This window comes from Gobio gobio (assembly GCF_949357685.1).
Source record: "Gobio gobio genome assembly, chromosome: 4".
NCBI classification, from domain to species: Eukaryota; Metazoa; Chordata; class Actinopteri; order Cypriniformes; family Gobionidae; genus Gobio; species Gobio gobio.
This window is the reverse complement of record NC_137100.1, coordinates 12,996,867-13,012,266: the sequence shown is the minus strand read 5'-3', so window position 1 is coordinate 13,012,266 and position 15,400 is coordinate 12,996,867. Positions and strand designations below refer to the sequence as shown.

Sequence of the window (15,400 nt, the reverse complement as noted above, 5' to 3'; positions counted from 1 at the left end):
TTGTGAGGTGTTCATTTATGAATTCATTTTTGGAGTGTATCTATTTTTGTGTTATAGTGTAAAATGTATTTATTAAAAATGCTACTAATATAGGCTATCTAATCAACGATAAAAGAGACACATAAAAAGTACACATAATATAAATAAAATTGCATTTATAAAATAAATAAAAGCGAGATAACGCAGATATAATGTCAAGTTCATTAAGCAAAGTCTTTAAAGACAGCTCCGCCCATTCGGTGTGCGCATGCGCATTGCCTGTTATTTCTACAATGACGTTGCTCTGTCTCTATTAGCCTGTTCTGCTGGGCGCTCCTCACTTTCCTTCAGAGAGCCGCTTTTCTAAACTCAGCCCCGGGAAACCATGGCCGAGCAGGCCTCGGGATCCACCGGGCCGCCTCCGCATGACGGTAAGTGCCTTTCTCGACAAAGAGAGGGTTATTGTTCTGTTTTAGCTGTGCTCGCTGTAGGCCTGCGGCCTGTTCGTCCACGGATTAGCCAGCACCAGTCAACCGGCTGACAGACAGCCCACATCTCTATTTGCCTATTTATTAAAACGTTCTCATATGATGCTTTAATGCGTGATATGTGTCGATGCTTCTGACAGAACTCTTCTTGCATAAAGCATTTGCTATGCTGATCTTTAGGTGCACAAAAACGTGTTTATATGGTCAACATGATGATGTTGCATCCAGTGATCAGCAGATGACAGCTGGACTGACAGTGTTTTAAGACTGGACAGAAAGTGTTTTGTGCTTTTTATGGTCTAATATATTTGAAGGGACTGAATGTCATGTCTACAGGTTCTTGTTTGTAATGTTGCTCAGATTATGACATGGCTCGCGTGCGTTTACGTTCAGTGTTTTGATGCACATATTGATTTTTGAGCATGCGTTGATGTATATGCCACATAAGCATTACCTTGCACTGACAAGTGTTAAATGGTTTTTAGAACATGCCATTATTGTGACATACGCAACATATTCTACTTCATATACGTTGAAGTAAGTCTACTTTAGCACTTCAAGGACAATGTGACAAAGATTATATTTATTTCTATTATGGGTGCTCCATAACATGCAGTTTCTTGTGTAAATCGTAAATACACCCCTGACCACAATCGCATTAACTATTTTATGCATTAATATTATCAGGTGTATAGCTCAAGTGAGATTTTATGGATTTTTTTTCTCCAATTATCAATGCAAATCTATGCACATGTTGCTTTAATCCTGTTGAGCTACATTTTTTTGCCATCCCTAAAGGCTATTGGTTGCTTTGGGTGTAGCCGACCTCTACAAATCCAACAGACTTTTGCTGCAAATATGTGTTTGTAAAATCTTGTATTTATGCCTAATTAGAATAAAACCCAATGACAGAGATGTATGATCTGTCAGGACATGCTTGCGGTTGATTGACCGATGTGGCTTGTACTGGCTTGGACTTGGAACTAGAGTCTGTGCTTGTTCTGTGCGAATGAAATACTGCTTGTCTAGAATTATGTAAGGATCTTCACTGAAGAAAGTAGTTTTGCTTGTAGGTTTCAGTTCTTTAAATGAATTTGCCAGCTGGCATAATGGTTATTATTCAAGCTGGAGCTTTATCCTTATCATCTGTGGGTCTGATTCAATCATCATATTTTACAGCAGTAAAAAGTGCAAAACATTATGTAGTTAACAGTCATTTAGATATTTATTTTTCATTAATTTCTTTAATGCGTCACTTTATTTTATAGCACTTTATAAGCCTCCCTACTGCTCCAACCGCTGTAAGGAGTTTGTTTAAAGGTCCAAAGAGTAAAAGAAGACTTGCACATGTTTGATTAGTGAAAGTGAATGAGAATCAAATATTTTTAAACTAAACGTTTTATATGCTTGAAAGCAGTGAGTACAAATATACTACCATTTAAAAGTTTGGGTCTAAGATTTATCATTTATTTTTAATGAATGATTATCAGTGCTTCCCCTAGGTTTACAGCTTTTTTCCCCCCGAAAAATCCCGAAACTACTAGTTTCGCGGAGCTGGAGGGTTATGGATATGTGGTGTTGCCATAGACAATTAATTAATTTGGTAAATAAATATAAACAACATTTATTTATACATCACACAACTATTTATAACACAAAAGAGGTTGGCTTTGCTTAAGTTGTTTCTCCGGATTTTGTTGCTTTTAAGAAAAAACCCCCCTAATTTTTGCCTGTTTAGGTTCGTCACCTTCTCAATTCCTCTTCGACATTCTTACCACTAAAGTTACTACACGCAAATCCGTGTTTTATTTTTTGGGGAAATATATTTCAGGGCTGAATGCTAAGGATTTTTTTCAGGGGTTCAAATTTTTACTTGCCCTGCCAGAATTTTCACTGGTCCCACCACAAAAAACTGATAAATAAAATAAAATAGGCCTAGTATTGTTTTTGAGCCATGTAACCTTAATAAATAAGGTTATGACTCTAAAAACTAATATCCTAACTCTAGGATTTTCTAAATCCTCTAAAAAAAAATTATAAAGTTAAATACAGTCAGTAATAAAATAAGAACAAATAATCAAATTACGAGCAAAAGCAAAAAATAAATACAGCAGAACAAACATATACAAATTAAATAAAAAGTTATTTTCATGTAGGTCTAAACTAGATTGTCAGGTACAAAAATAGTAATCATCAAATGTAAAATATCACTGCATAGTCTGCATACAATTATATGTCACTGCATATAAATATAGATTAACCCTTATTAAAAGTTATTCAGTCAAGAGCAGTGAGTGAAGTTTTTTTTTTTTTTGGTCTTTTGTTATCTCTATATTTATATAGCCAATGACGATATTTTCCGTCTTTCACTGTTATACGGTAGGGGGCGCTGTAGCGCATTTCCTGCACGAGAAGAATCTCCTGATCAAAACAGCCGAAGAAGCAGCAATGTGCGATATCAGGATATCTAAGCAGATGCACATGTAAAATAACGCGATCATCAACATTAAACAGCATATAAATCACAACTGCCTAATGTTATTGAATGAAATGTCGACCCAGGACGAGTTCTAGGACGGTCAAGCTTTGGGGTGTTGATGGACTCGATCTACAACATCTGTGTTTTGTTCATCGTTCGGACGTAACGTTAGTCTTTTACAAAAACATGATTTTCTCATCTTTATGCTCAAAATGTTGCTTTTTCATCAAACTTGCAACATTCAAGTGTTGATTTAAAAAATAATGTATGAAGCTGGAATAAAACAGTGGGTCTGTTCTTTCTTTTGATATGTATGTTCTTTTGATTTTGCATGTTTAGATATTCTGTGGGCCATTAAAACTTGTGAAAATGACCATAAATGCTGGCGGTGACTGGCAAATTTCATGTTTACGTTCATTTAAAAGACCTAACCGACTATTAGGCTTGCTACGATATTGGGTGTTGCCGGTGTTACCGGTGTCCAGACTCAACACCGGTTACATCACTTGCCCACCGTCTTTTTGATTTTTTTATAGTAATAAAATAATTTAGTTCAGTTAGAGAACAGACAATACAAATAAAAACTGAACGTATCTGCTTAATAAAGCAGGATCCGACCGTGAGTCTCGGCAGCGGCAGGAGTCATTCATCAGATTTAAGAGTGAGGAGCTGACTGAGATGATCGCGGAAGATTTGGTTTCAAAGCGAAACGTAAAAGCACCTATTTAAGGGAGTTTGTCATTTGTTTTGTTGTTTTGTTTTTCATTAAAAATAATAGGCTAATGAACCCACAATTCAAGCAACCCGCAGCCGAATTGGCGCTAATTCAAAACCGAAAGTAAAATGTGCACGGCCGCACATAGCGCGCATTGTTTACCTTTGCCTGGCTGCGCAGTGCGAGCCTCCGCGCTACGCTGACTGGGCGCATTTATTTTTGCCGCGCGCACCCTCGCGGTCGTGCGGGCGCGTCGAGTAACAAGGCTTTACGGACGAACTGTTATTCATTCATGGCGTGCATCTCAATCATAGACTGATCAATGCTTGATCAGTGCCCTGACTACTGAACTAGGGTACTGATTGAGATGCACCCATGGCCTCACAGAGCGAGCTGTCGAGCTGTCATTCACGGTGTGTGCGCACTGGCGCGTTTTCAGTTCAGAGCGGTCGTGTGCATGTTACTTTCGGTTAGATAGAATTAGTGATTTAAAAGCCTCCGTCGGTGATACCGGTATTACCGGTGTTGTCACACATCAATTAACCGGTGGGAAAATTTCCTCACCGTCACATCCCTACCGACTATGTTTACGATGATACTCAACAAGACAGTCATTTTGATATGATTTTTTGTGATTATTTGAGCGCTGTGAGACGCGTGGCCGTGCGTGTGTGCTGTTGCTGCGCTTCGCGAGTGTCAAACTGAGAGACACTTTCTCGTCTATGAGCGCTTGAATATTTAAATTGGCAAGGCTTAAAAATGCGCAAATGATCAGTTTCCATGAAGATGCAGCTCTGGCCCGAGTGTCTTTCACGCTGGCACTGGACCATCGGGCAATTCTTATTGTTGACCGTAATAACAAATAATTTTTGTCATTCATTCAGGGGGGGCGGGGGTCGTTTTGGGAGGGCGGGCCGCCCCCCCAAAACAATGCTAGGGGAAACACTGATTATTAATATTATTAATAAAGACATCTACATTTTTACAAACAACTCTATTTTTTAAATAAGGGCTGTTCTTTTTACTTTCTATGCAAATAATCCTGGAAAAATGTATCATGTTTTCCATAGAAATATTAAGCACCACAACTGTTTTGTTCATTGATAATAACCAAATCAGCATATTCAAATGATTTCTGTCATGTGACACTAAAGACTGGAGTAATGATGCTGAACATTCAGCTTTGCCATCACATTAATAAATTACATGTATATTCAAATAGAAAACGTTATTTTAAAATTTAATAATATTACTGTTTTTACCTGTTCAGTTAAAGGATTGGTTCACTTTAAATTTAAAATTGGCCCATGATTTACTCGACCACAAGACATCCTAGGTGTATATGACATTCTTCTTTCAGATGAACACAATCAGTAGCCTGACAAGCCAGACCCACATCAAGATGTTGGGTCTGGGAACACACCATTGGCAGGGCTCAATCCGAGGGGCGGGATAAACGGTTGTCTTTCAAATTCCCTCTGCACGCAATAGGATAGTGCTACAGCCAACCAGAGCAACGAAGAAGGTGAAGCGGAGCTAGTTGAAAGATTAAACTTTGGCCGTATCCGGTCGGCAAAACTTCTTAAGAATGACTTCAGTGCCGTTCTTTGTTCTTTTCTCAAAGAAAAGCTTAACTCCAAGTCTTCCAGAGTCACGGCCAAAGCCGATTCGAAAGACCATTGTTCACCAGTTTCTTTGTTTATCAAGTAGCAAGCGGAACCGCACAACTCTGCCGTCATTATGTTAAGCCCGCCCACTGACTTTATACATGATGTGATTGCCTGACCAGAGTAGGGCTGGCCGATAAAACGATAACGATATGTATCGCTAAAGACACGTAATCGATATCAATAAAAAATGCGTCCGATAAAACGTTCAATAATTTTTTTTCTTCGTCGGAAGAAACCAGCGAGTTTGGTTACATGAACAAATTCCCTCGCTCTCTGGTAACCAAGCAACTTAGGGAGTGACAGGCTAACAGCCAATCATGTAACTGTATCTCCTTTTGGTTGCGCCATAGGCTATCTGATAAAACAGGAAAACAAGTCAGCTCGCCAGTATGGCAGTTTTTGGGATTTTATAAGTCTGGTCTGACTACAGTCAATGTCGTCTGCAAATTATACAAGACTGTTGTCCCCACAAAGACTGGTAATACCATAAACTTGTTTTACCAGCCTTGTTTATACTTTTGTCTGGCTCCGCAGCGCGAGCCTTCGCTGACAGCGCGCGCGAGCCTCGTTCGTTTGGGGACGTGTTTATACTTGACGTGCTCGCTGTTGTGCTATTCTTGACTTTGGCTGAATCCGAAATCGCCCCCTAAACCCTCAATCACTATTCCCTACTTTAGTCCACTAATACAGATCACTTGAAGGAATGAAAACAATGAGCGAATTCGGACAGCTGCTGTGTGTTCATCAGCTGTACACTCGTTATTGCGGTGCAATGTGGGATTGAATGAGTGCACTCAATAACGTCCACTATGGTTTAGGATACCACTACAAATGGCTGTCCCCTCAAATAGCGTCCTATTTAAGGGTATTGGGGGCGATTTCGGATTCAGCCTTTGAAACTACATGGAGAGGTAATGTTACTCTGCATCAGTGCCTTATGACAAAGCATCTAAACGGTAACAGTTATAAAGAAATAACGGAGGCACTGCGCCTTAATGTTGAGATAATTGTTAAGTGTGCATTGTGATTTTAGACTTATGTTTATATTTTAATTATTTGAGTGTTTTCCATGGTTGTGTTGACATTTCTGCCTTTATAACTGAGGGGATTATAATCAGAGGAAGGTTACGTTTCAAATAAAAATGTTTAAATGTAAAATATTTTAAATGGGTCAGGGTCATAAATTTCAATAATTATCGATATCGACTGATATGAAACACATACTCACCTAAAGGATTATTAGGAACACCATACTAATACTGTGTTTGACCCCCTTTCGCCTTCAGAACTGCCTTAATTCTACGTGGCATTGATTCAACAAGGTGCTGAAAGCATTCTTTAGAAAAGTTGGCCCATATTGATAGGATAGCATCTTGCAGTTGATGGAGATTTGTGGGATGCACATCCAGGGCACGAAGCTCCCGTTCCACCACATCCCAAAGATGCTCTATTGGGTTGAGATCTGGTGACTGTGGGGGCCATTTTAGTACAGTGAACTCATTGTCATGTTCAAGAAACCAATTTGAAATGATTTGAGCTTTGTGACATGGTGCATTATCCTGCTGGAAGTAGCCATCAGAGGATGGGTACATGGTGGTCATAAAGGGATGGACATGGTCAGAAACAATGATCAGGTAGGCCGATTTAAACGATGCCCAATTGGCACTAAGGGGCCTAAAGTGTGCCAAGAAAACAACATCCCCCACACCATTACACCACCACCAGCCTGCACAGTGGTAACAAGGCATGATGGATCCATGTTCTCATTCTGTTTACGCCAAATTCTGACTCTACCATCTGAATGTCTCAACAGAAATCGAGACTCATCAGACCAGGCAACATTTTTCCAGTCTTCAACTGTCCAACTTTGGTGAGCTCGTGCAAATTGTAGCCTCTTTTTCCTATTTGTAGTGGAGATGAGTGCTCGCTCGCTCTAGATTGCGGGAGAATTTAACTAATTTGCGGGCATCAGGGAGCCGCTATCAATATGCGGGAGGCTCCCGGAACTTCCGGGAGACTTGGGATGTCTACATACTTGTGACTTTCTCTTCACCATGCGAAAATATCTGACGCAAAACCGTGAATGTGTAGTGCGAGGGCTTCAGTGCTGAACTGCGTTAATTGGTTGCACTCCTGGAAGCGGCAGGCAACGTAATTAATATTCATGATGAGGTGAGCTGTCGCTCGCTATTAAAGGATACGCTACCAGCGCTTCGCACACACAGTGCACCAGAACCGTTTTCGGAACCGAAACTTAGGAATTTCGCGCGGTTCTGGTATTTTTCAAAAATCCGTATCGGTTCTGCATAAGAACCGGTTCTCGGTTCCCAACCCTACCCAGGACCCACTGCACCAGCATAGGGTCTGACAATAGATCCAAGGATTTCATCCCGATACCTAATGGCAGTCAGCGTGCCATTGTCTAGCTTGCAGAGGTCTGTGTGTCCCTCCATGGATAGGCCTCCCCAGACCATCACTGACCCACCACCAAACCGGTCATGCTGAACGATGTTACAGGCAGCATAACATTCTCCACGGCATCTCCAGACCCTTTCACGTCTGTCACATGTGCTCAGGGTGAACCTGCTCTCATTTGTGAAAACCACAGGGCACCAGTGGCGGACCTGCCAATTCTGGTGTTCAATGGGAAATGCCAATCGAGCTCCCCGGTGCTGGGCAATGAGCACAGGGCCCACTAGAGGACGTCGGGCCCTCAGGCCACCCTCATGAGGTCTGTTTCTGATTGTTTGGTCAGAGACATTCACACCAGTGGCCTGCTGGAGGTCATTTTGAAGGGCTCTGGCAGTGCTCATCATGTTCCTCCTCGCACAAAGGAGCAGATACCGGTCCTGCTGATGGGTTAAGGACCTTCTACGGCCCTGTCCAGCTCTCCTAGAGTAGCTGTCCGTCTTCCTGGAATCTCCTCCATGCTCTTGAGACCGTGCTGGGAGACACAGCAAACCTTTTGGCAATGGCATGTATTGATGAGCCATCCTGGAGGAGCTGGACTGCCTGCGCAACCTCTGTAGGGTCCAGGTATCGCCTCATGCTACTAGTAGTGAAACTGACCCTAGCCAAATGCAAAACTGGTGAAAAACAGTCCGAAAAGATCAGTAGGGAAAAAAATGTCAGTGGCCTCCGCCTGTAAAACCATTCCTGTTTTGGGAATGCACTGTTTTTGTCTCACTGTTGCCCATCTAGTGCACCTGCTGTTAATTTCATTAACACTAAAGCAGCTGAAACTGATTACCAACCCTCTCTGTTACTTAACTGACCAGGTCAATATCCCAGGAGTTTAACTGACTTGATGCCATTCTCTGATTAAAAAGTGTTCCTTTAATTTTTTGGAGCAGTGTATATATAATTATATAATTGATATATAGAGTGTAGAGTAAAAAAATGCTGACCACTGTTAAGATTTTTATTTTATTTATTTATTTTATTTATATTGTCAATGTCATTTATTTAAAGGTTTGGCATGCTGACCAGAAAGATTGTTTTTATTCTATTTTTGTTTATTGACAAACATTATCTTTAACGCACTTTAACTTTGCATGTGCAGTCAGCTGAGCCAAATGTTATATCATTACAGTTCTAAAGATATTTATTTTATATATTCTATTTGTATTAATAATATTCTACTCTATTAATATTGATTTTATTAGTAATAAATAAACCTACCACAGTTTTGATCAATTGTTCACCCTGTTTGGGAAGTGTTTGTCATGTTTTGACAATAAAGGATAGTTTAACCCTCAGAGCCCGACGGCATCGCCCACGACGTCACACGGTACCTCCGATAAATATCTATATTATTTCATGAAACTTTTATCGATTTTCTTACCGTTTTTTCCAGCAGAAAGCTAACGAGCTAGCCATCACGGGGGTGTCTTTGGTGTCTTTGTAGCCTTTACAGAAGGTTTTCTATCCAGCCTGGAACATGTGCATCTTTTTGGAGTTGTTCAGCAATAAATCAAAACGCTTACATCCAAGATATATCCACTTGATGTCCATAATTTATACATTTTCCGTCATTTTTGCCGCTAGCGCGATGCTAGCTGCCATTTTGGAAGAGGGTTTGACCAATGACAGGCTGATCCGTCATCCACGTTGGTGTGCGTCATTACGCATGAATCACAGCTCTGTTATTGTGGATAGAGAGAGACGCACGGCTAGTAGTGAGGAGAGAGAGAGAGGCGCTGCAGTTTTTAGTAGTTTTGTGGAGAAAGTTTGAGGAAAAAGTTTGAGGAGAAGTTCCTGATAGGAACTGTTTTGAGGCTTGGCACCAGTAAATATCCAAAATCCAAAGAGGCCAAAAGCGACTGGACTTTTTTTGGAAAAATGTAAATAGTTTTGGTTCTGTATAAGTTATCATGTTTATTCCTGAGTTCCAGGACTCCAAAGACTTGAATAAACTGTTTTCCTGAGGAAATATGCTTAGCTTTTATTTATTTGTGTGTGTTTTCAATAAATATTTGAGTGATTCAATTTCCGTTTTATGTTTTCATTTGTCTTTATGGTCCCATAACTTATTTTACATTCAGGTGACATCAATGCAACACAAATATACTGACAGTGCAACTTGTCTTGAAAAAAAAGAGGTGTGTCAATTGTCTGTGCACAACAGGGTTGATGTTTTACAAGCTTTTTTAGTAAATAACACCAGGCGGAAAATTAATTGTAAAAATACCCTTAGGTCTTAAAGGGTTAAAACCACTATTAACTGTCTGTTTTCTACATCTTTCACTCAGGAGCAAAAATATGCCTTTAAACTTTAAAGAAATAAAGATTTGACATTTATCATGCTAATTATCAATATCGACTGATATGGAAAATACAATTCTTTTTGGGCCATATCGCCCAGCCCTACGTCAGGATATTTTTTAATAGAACTCATCTAAAAGAAGTAGTCAAATACACCTAGGATGGCTTGAGGGTGAGTAAATCATGGGGCAATTTTCATTTGAAAGTGAACTAATCCCTTAATTGCATTCTATGTGAGCACAAAAACAGTTAAAAAAATTATACCGACTTTTAGACAGTAGTGTATCTTAAAAAAACAAGACAAAACAAAAATAAAAAGGATCTAAAAAATATACACAACAACAAATATTTAAAACTAGAAACATGTTTTGTGCACTGACACAAGGGCGAGCTAACGCTTGTATTATTTAGCCAAGCAAGCAAACACTCTTTATTTTTTTTCCATTGAAAATGTCCCATTACTCTTGGTTGTAAAGAGCCAAAGTGCCTTTCAGAGGTTTGAGGTGTAGATGTTTGTGAATGTGTGGCACTAATGGACGATGTGTTTTTTTTGGCAGGGGTTCTGCAGCAGCGCGCGGCCGAGCAAGAGCAGGATCGAACCGACTTCCTGAAGCTCAAACAACAGCTGGAAATGGAGTTCAATCAGAAGCGGGCCAAGTTTAAGGAGCTCTATCTGTCTAAAGAAGGTAATATATTGTTTACAATATCTGCTGATGGACCAATAAGGTACAGAAAACTGAAGCCACACTGAACAGGTCTGAATTTCTTAACATCAGTTGGTTCTCCAAACAAATGCTGCTAGAGTTTTTATTCTTTATTTATTTACTTGTTTCATTTTATTATTATTTTTTTTTATTGTTGGCTTTATGAAGTTCAGATAGGTGTCCTTGTAGAGTAACCAGAGGGTTCACATTAACTATTAACACTTTATGCCTTAATTTTGTAGTATATCTGTATAAAGTATCTCTTGATTTATAATTTAAACCTAACAAACTTCATTTTGTGAAAAGTTGACATCACTTTCCCACCGGAACATGCCTCCTCTGCTGGACTTCAGTGGCAGAAGAGTTGCTGCATGCCTGGATTTATTAGGGGAAACTGCGAAAATGCGAGTGAAACAAACTATTATATCAGTTTAAACTAAAGGTTTGGCTTGATATAAGTGTTCTATACATCTTACCATAGATCCAGTGATCCACGGATATTGACAATTTCGATGCCGGGGAAATACATAAAGCAAATTTGCCTTTGAACGCTTTATATAATTAGAATATAGATAGGTCTGAATCCGGGTGATCACTTATATAATGTTATATATCGTCATATTGTCAAGCCCTAAAACTTGTATAGTTTTGTCCGTGTTTATCTAAAAACATCCAATTATGCAGAATAAAAAATGGTAAATATTTAATTGATGATTTGTCGATACAACATGTAACAATACAATATATAGGGTATGGTTTTACCCCAAAATTCAGCATATTGATACAAAATGATAACTGCAAATTATGGGTGTAACGGTACACAAAACTGACGGTTCGGTATGCATCTCCGTTTTGAAGTCACGGTTCGGGTTAGAGACAGCAGTTTTACAAAATTGCTTTTTATTGATTTTTATTAAACAGTGGTTTAGTGAAAAAAAAAAGTGTCTGTCCTTAAATGAATTAAATTATAACTAAACGTTTATTGAAGATATTGCTGTAAACTATAGAGGGAGCCCTTGCTTGCACATTAATATTAAACAGAGCCCAAACTATAAGCATGACAGGTTTATTTTAACATACATGAAATTATCAAGACATCACTAACCGTTTAAGTAGAATATAATGAATATATAGGCTAATAAAGTGCATATATTTAGAGAAAGAGTTGATCTAGTGAATACAATTCTGTGGACACTGGTTCTGTGGCCTGAGGTAAATGTGATGCTACATGACATTGTTTAGTTTACAAGCAGTTATATTGAGGTCTTGCCACCATTGAAACCCTGATTACACCACATATGATATGTGACAGGGAGTTGTAATGTATCCTCAACATACCTTCAGATGTTCATTCATGTTTATTCTTTAGGAAGAGATGATCGATCGCGCACGTTGCACGGCTGCTTGAATTGTGATCAGTAATCGCCACATTAAAGAGTGTCAAAAGAGCGTGATAAAATGGACTGAATACTTAATAATATGTTCGTGTGGGAACTCGGATTGAAATGTGTTCCGCGTTTAAAACAAGCCGACTGTGAACTGTTAAAGATTGCATTCGGAAACCGTTCGGTACATGCGTGCACTGAACCAAAAGCCCTGTACCGAAACGGTTCGGTACGAATACATGTACCGTTACACCCCTACTGCAAATCCATGGTTCGCTTCCTGGAGTCCCGTTGTGTCTGTGATTTGCAGCCATCCATTTGCTTCTGTAGCTTTTGGTAGTCTGTAAAAATATACGTCAGATTTCTTGTCAAATGTATTTGTATAGTGAATCTTTCCCGTTCGGGAAAGGCTGCCACTCAAGTCTTTTTGCCACTCGGTTGGCGTAACCTCAGTCATGCCGGCCGGCAGGTGCAGTATGTGATTTCTGAGAATCATTGTTTAACACTGTTGATATTTGAAATAAGCCCAAACAAACACATCCCTCCCTTCATTGTTCCACCCCCAAAATGCACGAACACACAATGCAAGACTGGAGTCTCTATCATAGCTGAAGCGAAGCAAAATAAAGCTTCTCAAAAAATATGACATACGAACAGCAAAAATTTACATGCAGTACACGAGTATATACAAGCAAGAGTTTATTGTTATAAGCGAAAGGAACTGGATGAATATTTGAATGCTCCCGATCTGAATCCAGACTAATAAATAAATGATGCAGCCTGAATCATAATCTCACACCGTGTTCGTTCGTTGGCCAGAGGAGAACTGCCCCCCCGACTGAACCTGGTTTCTCCCAAGGTTTTCTCTCCATGCTGTCAACTGATGGAGTTTGGGTTTCTTGCCACTGTCGCCTCTGGCTTGCTTAGTTGGGGACACTTAATATTCAACAATATTGTTGATCTGGCTGTACTGGCGCTGTTGTATAAGAACTGAACTGAGCTGGACGATGACATAATTGCATCGCAGAACTGCTTTATAGATTAAATTAACTAATTTAATAATTAATGATCTTTGCAACAGAATTGAATAAACACTAAACTGTCTTCAGCTGAACAACAGCCGGACTTAACCATTTTCCAGTTGTCACTGTATAAAGCGTTGTATAAATAAAGGTGACTTGACATTTAAGTAATAAAAACTAGTAAATAGGCTACTAAAAGCACATGAAACTGTCAAGTAGTGTACTTAAGTTACAATAATGCTCACACACACGCTCGCAAGTACACACACACATACTAGCATGCGCTTGCAAACACACACACACACACACGCTCGCACGCACACATGCACTCACTCGCAAGTTTTCCAACTCCCTTCGCCATTATACACTAGCGCTAGGAGCGCGTATATGACGAATGACGTCAGAGAAACGCCAGTAAGCTATAATCTATTATGGTGTGTTACTGCATCGATGCAGAATAGTCCATGTCTGCGTCGCAATTAAATAATTGATTTCAACACCTCTAGAAACAACGCAACCTCTGCAACCGTTTTCAGGCCATTCCGCTTGGGTCTCTCCAACCCTGAAATAGGGCTGGACGATTAATCGAAAAGTAATCAAATACGAAATTCAGATCGTCTAACCGACGTAATTTTCCCATGTCGGTCATTTTGGTTTTAGTCTCGTGACTCCGCCCCGTCCAGTCACATCAAGTGCAGTTTGCAGGCACACGGAAAGATTCAGGAGCACAGTTATCTTTGTTTATACAATCTGGATGCTCAGAATTACTATGGTAATTGCATGTTTTACACAGTTTATACAGGTAAGTTAATCGCCGTTCTTATCTGCGCTGATACACAGATGGCACGAGTTCACTATCAGATCACTGTCACTTGCGTCCTCGTGAAGTTTGTCAATTAAATGCATTTAAAGGCTTGCCAAGCGATTTTACACTATTCAAGAACAACAATATGGAAAACATCTCCGTTCAGTGCTCATGAGCTTTTTTCTTTGACGCAGAAAGCCATGTCATGTCTCTGACAATGCACGCGCCCTGAAGCCAGATCACCTTCACTTGCATCCTCACCAAGCGGCAACCTCCAGCAGTTTCTCTTGAAGCCAATACGGAAGTGACTTAAACTGCAATTCATCGACTGGCCACTAGGGACAGGCTCCAGAAGGGAGCAGAATCTCATTGAGCCCCATGTTAAAATGCCCAACTTTACAGCAGAGTAAACATGTTTACAGCCTGGTACAAATGGTGGTTTTGGTCTAGCATTAAAGATCTGCATAATTAAGGGCGTGGCCACTTTGAGTGACAGGTGGATAGCCATTTATCTGCTGTCTGTTATGCCGCCTTCACGTGCTATCGGAATTATAGTAAATAGAGTTTCCTAGGTAAAAAATGCACCTGAACGCCCTCTGATGTCGTGTTTACCACTGGGAGGTTTGGAAATAATTTTTATACCCCAATTCCCGAGATGGGCGTGCCATAAACTTTAAACATGGTGGCGGGGAGAACTAATGCTGTGGCAGGTGTGGTTTTATTAGTTTTCCCCCCAGAAAAGCTAGGTCGTCTTGTCTTGATATTAATGTAGAGCATATTTACATGTCCGAGTAATCATTTGAAGCGTATTGTATGTTTGATACACAGCGAAAATAGCCTGCATTTGACTGAAATGCAGAATCGGCCGACGGCGGACTACCTGGAATGTTTATATGGTTGTTAGTGCATGACACACTACATATGATGTTGTTTTAATTAGATTTGACCAATTAATAGTCAAGAATAAACCTGGTGTTCACCATGATTCCTGTTCATTCAACAACAAAGCACTTGAATGCAACAAGCTCGTAATCACGACTTCTAAAGTGGGAATTAGGAAATTTCCGATAGCACGTGAAGGCAGCATTAGTCATCACGTCACCTCAGCTCCGCACACGTCCCACCTTTTTGCCCATTTTCTATTATCCGGGAGTGACGCGCTGCCAAGATGGCAACGGCCAGCTCGACCCTACTTTACGCTTCAAAACTGCTCATCATAATCCTATTGGTGACGTCACGGACACTACGTCCATATTTTTTTACAGTCTATGGTCTTCACAAAGCTTTGACATTTGTATGTGTGTTAAGGCCTGCCAGTTTGAACATTGAAGCGATTTTAGACCATCAGATGTGTATTATATTGAACTAATGCGCTGATGCATGGTGAGA

The 15,400-nt window shown here is 40.0% G+C and overlaps 1 protein-coding gene across 5 annotated transcripts in view; it reads left to right on the top strand.

Annotated features, from left to right (window-relative positions):
* Positions 1-253: 253 nt before the first annotated feature.
* rabep1 (rabaptin, RAB GTPase binding effector protein 1) overlaps positions 254-15,400 on the top strand; it is a 54,985-nt gene continuing 39,838 nt past the window's right edge. For 2 of the 5 annotated variants that reach the window (XR_013816422.1, XM_079815989.1), the window contains exons 1-2: positions 254-410; positions 10,653-10,781. Coding sequence is in view for 4 of the 5 variants with exons in the window: in XM_079815989.1 (XP_079672115.1) it covers positions 365-410; positions 10,653-10,781 (175 nt within the window). In the remaining variant the exon portion in view is untranslated. The remainder of the gene's footprint in view (positions 411-10,652; positions 10,782-15,400) is intronic. The other 3 variants (XM_079815990.1, XM_079815991.1, XM_079815988.1) reach the window with 2 other exon arrangements.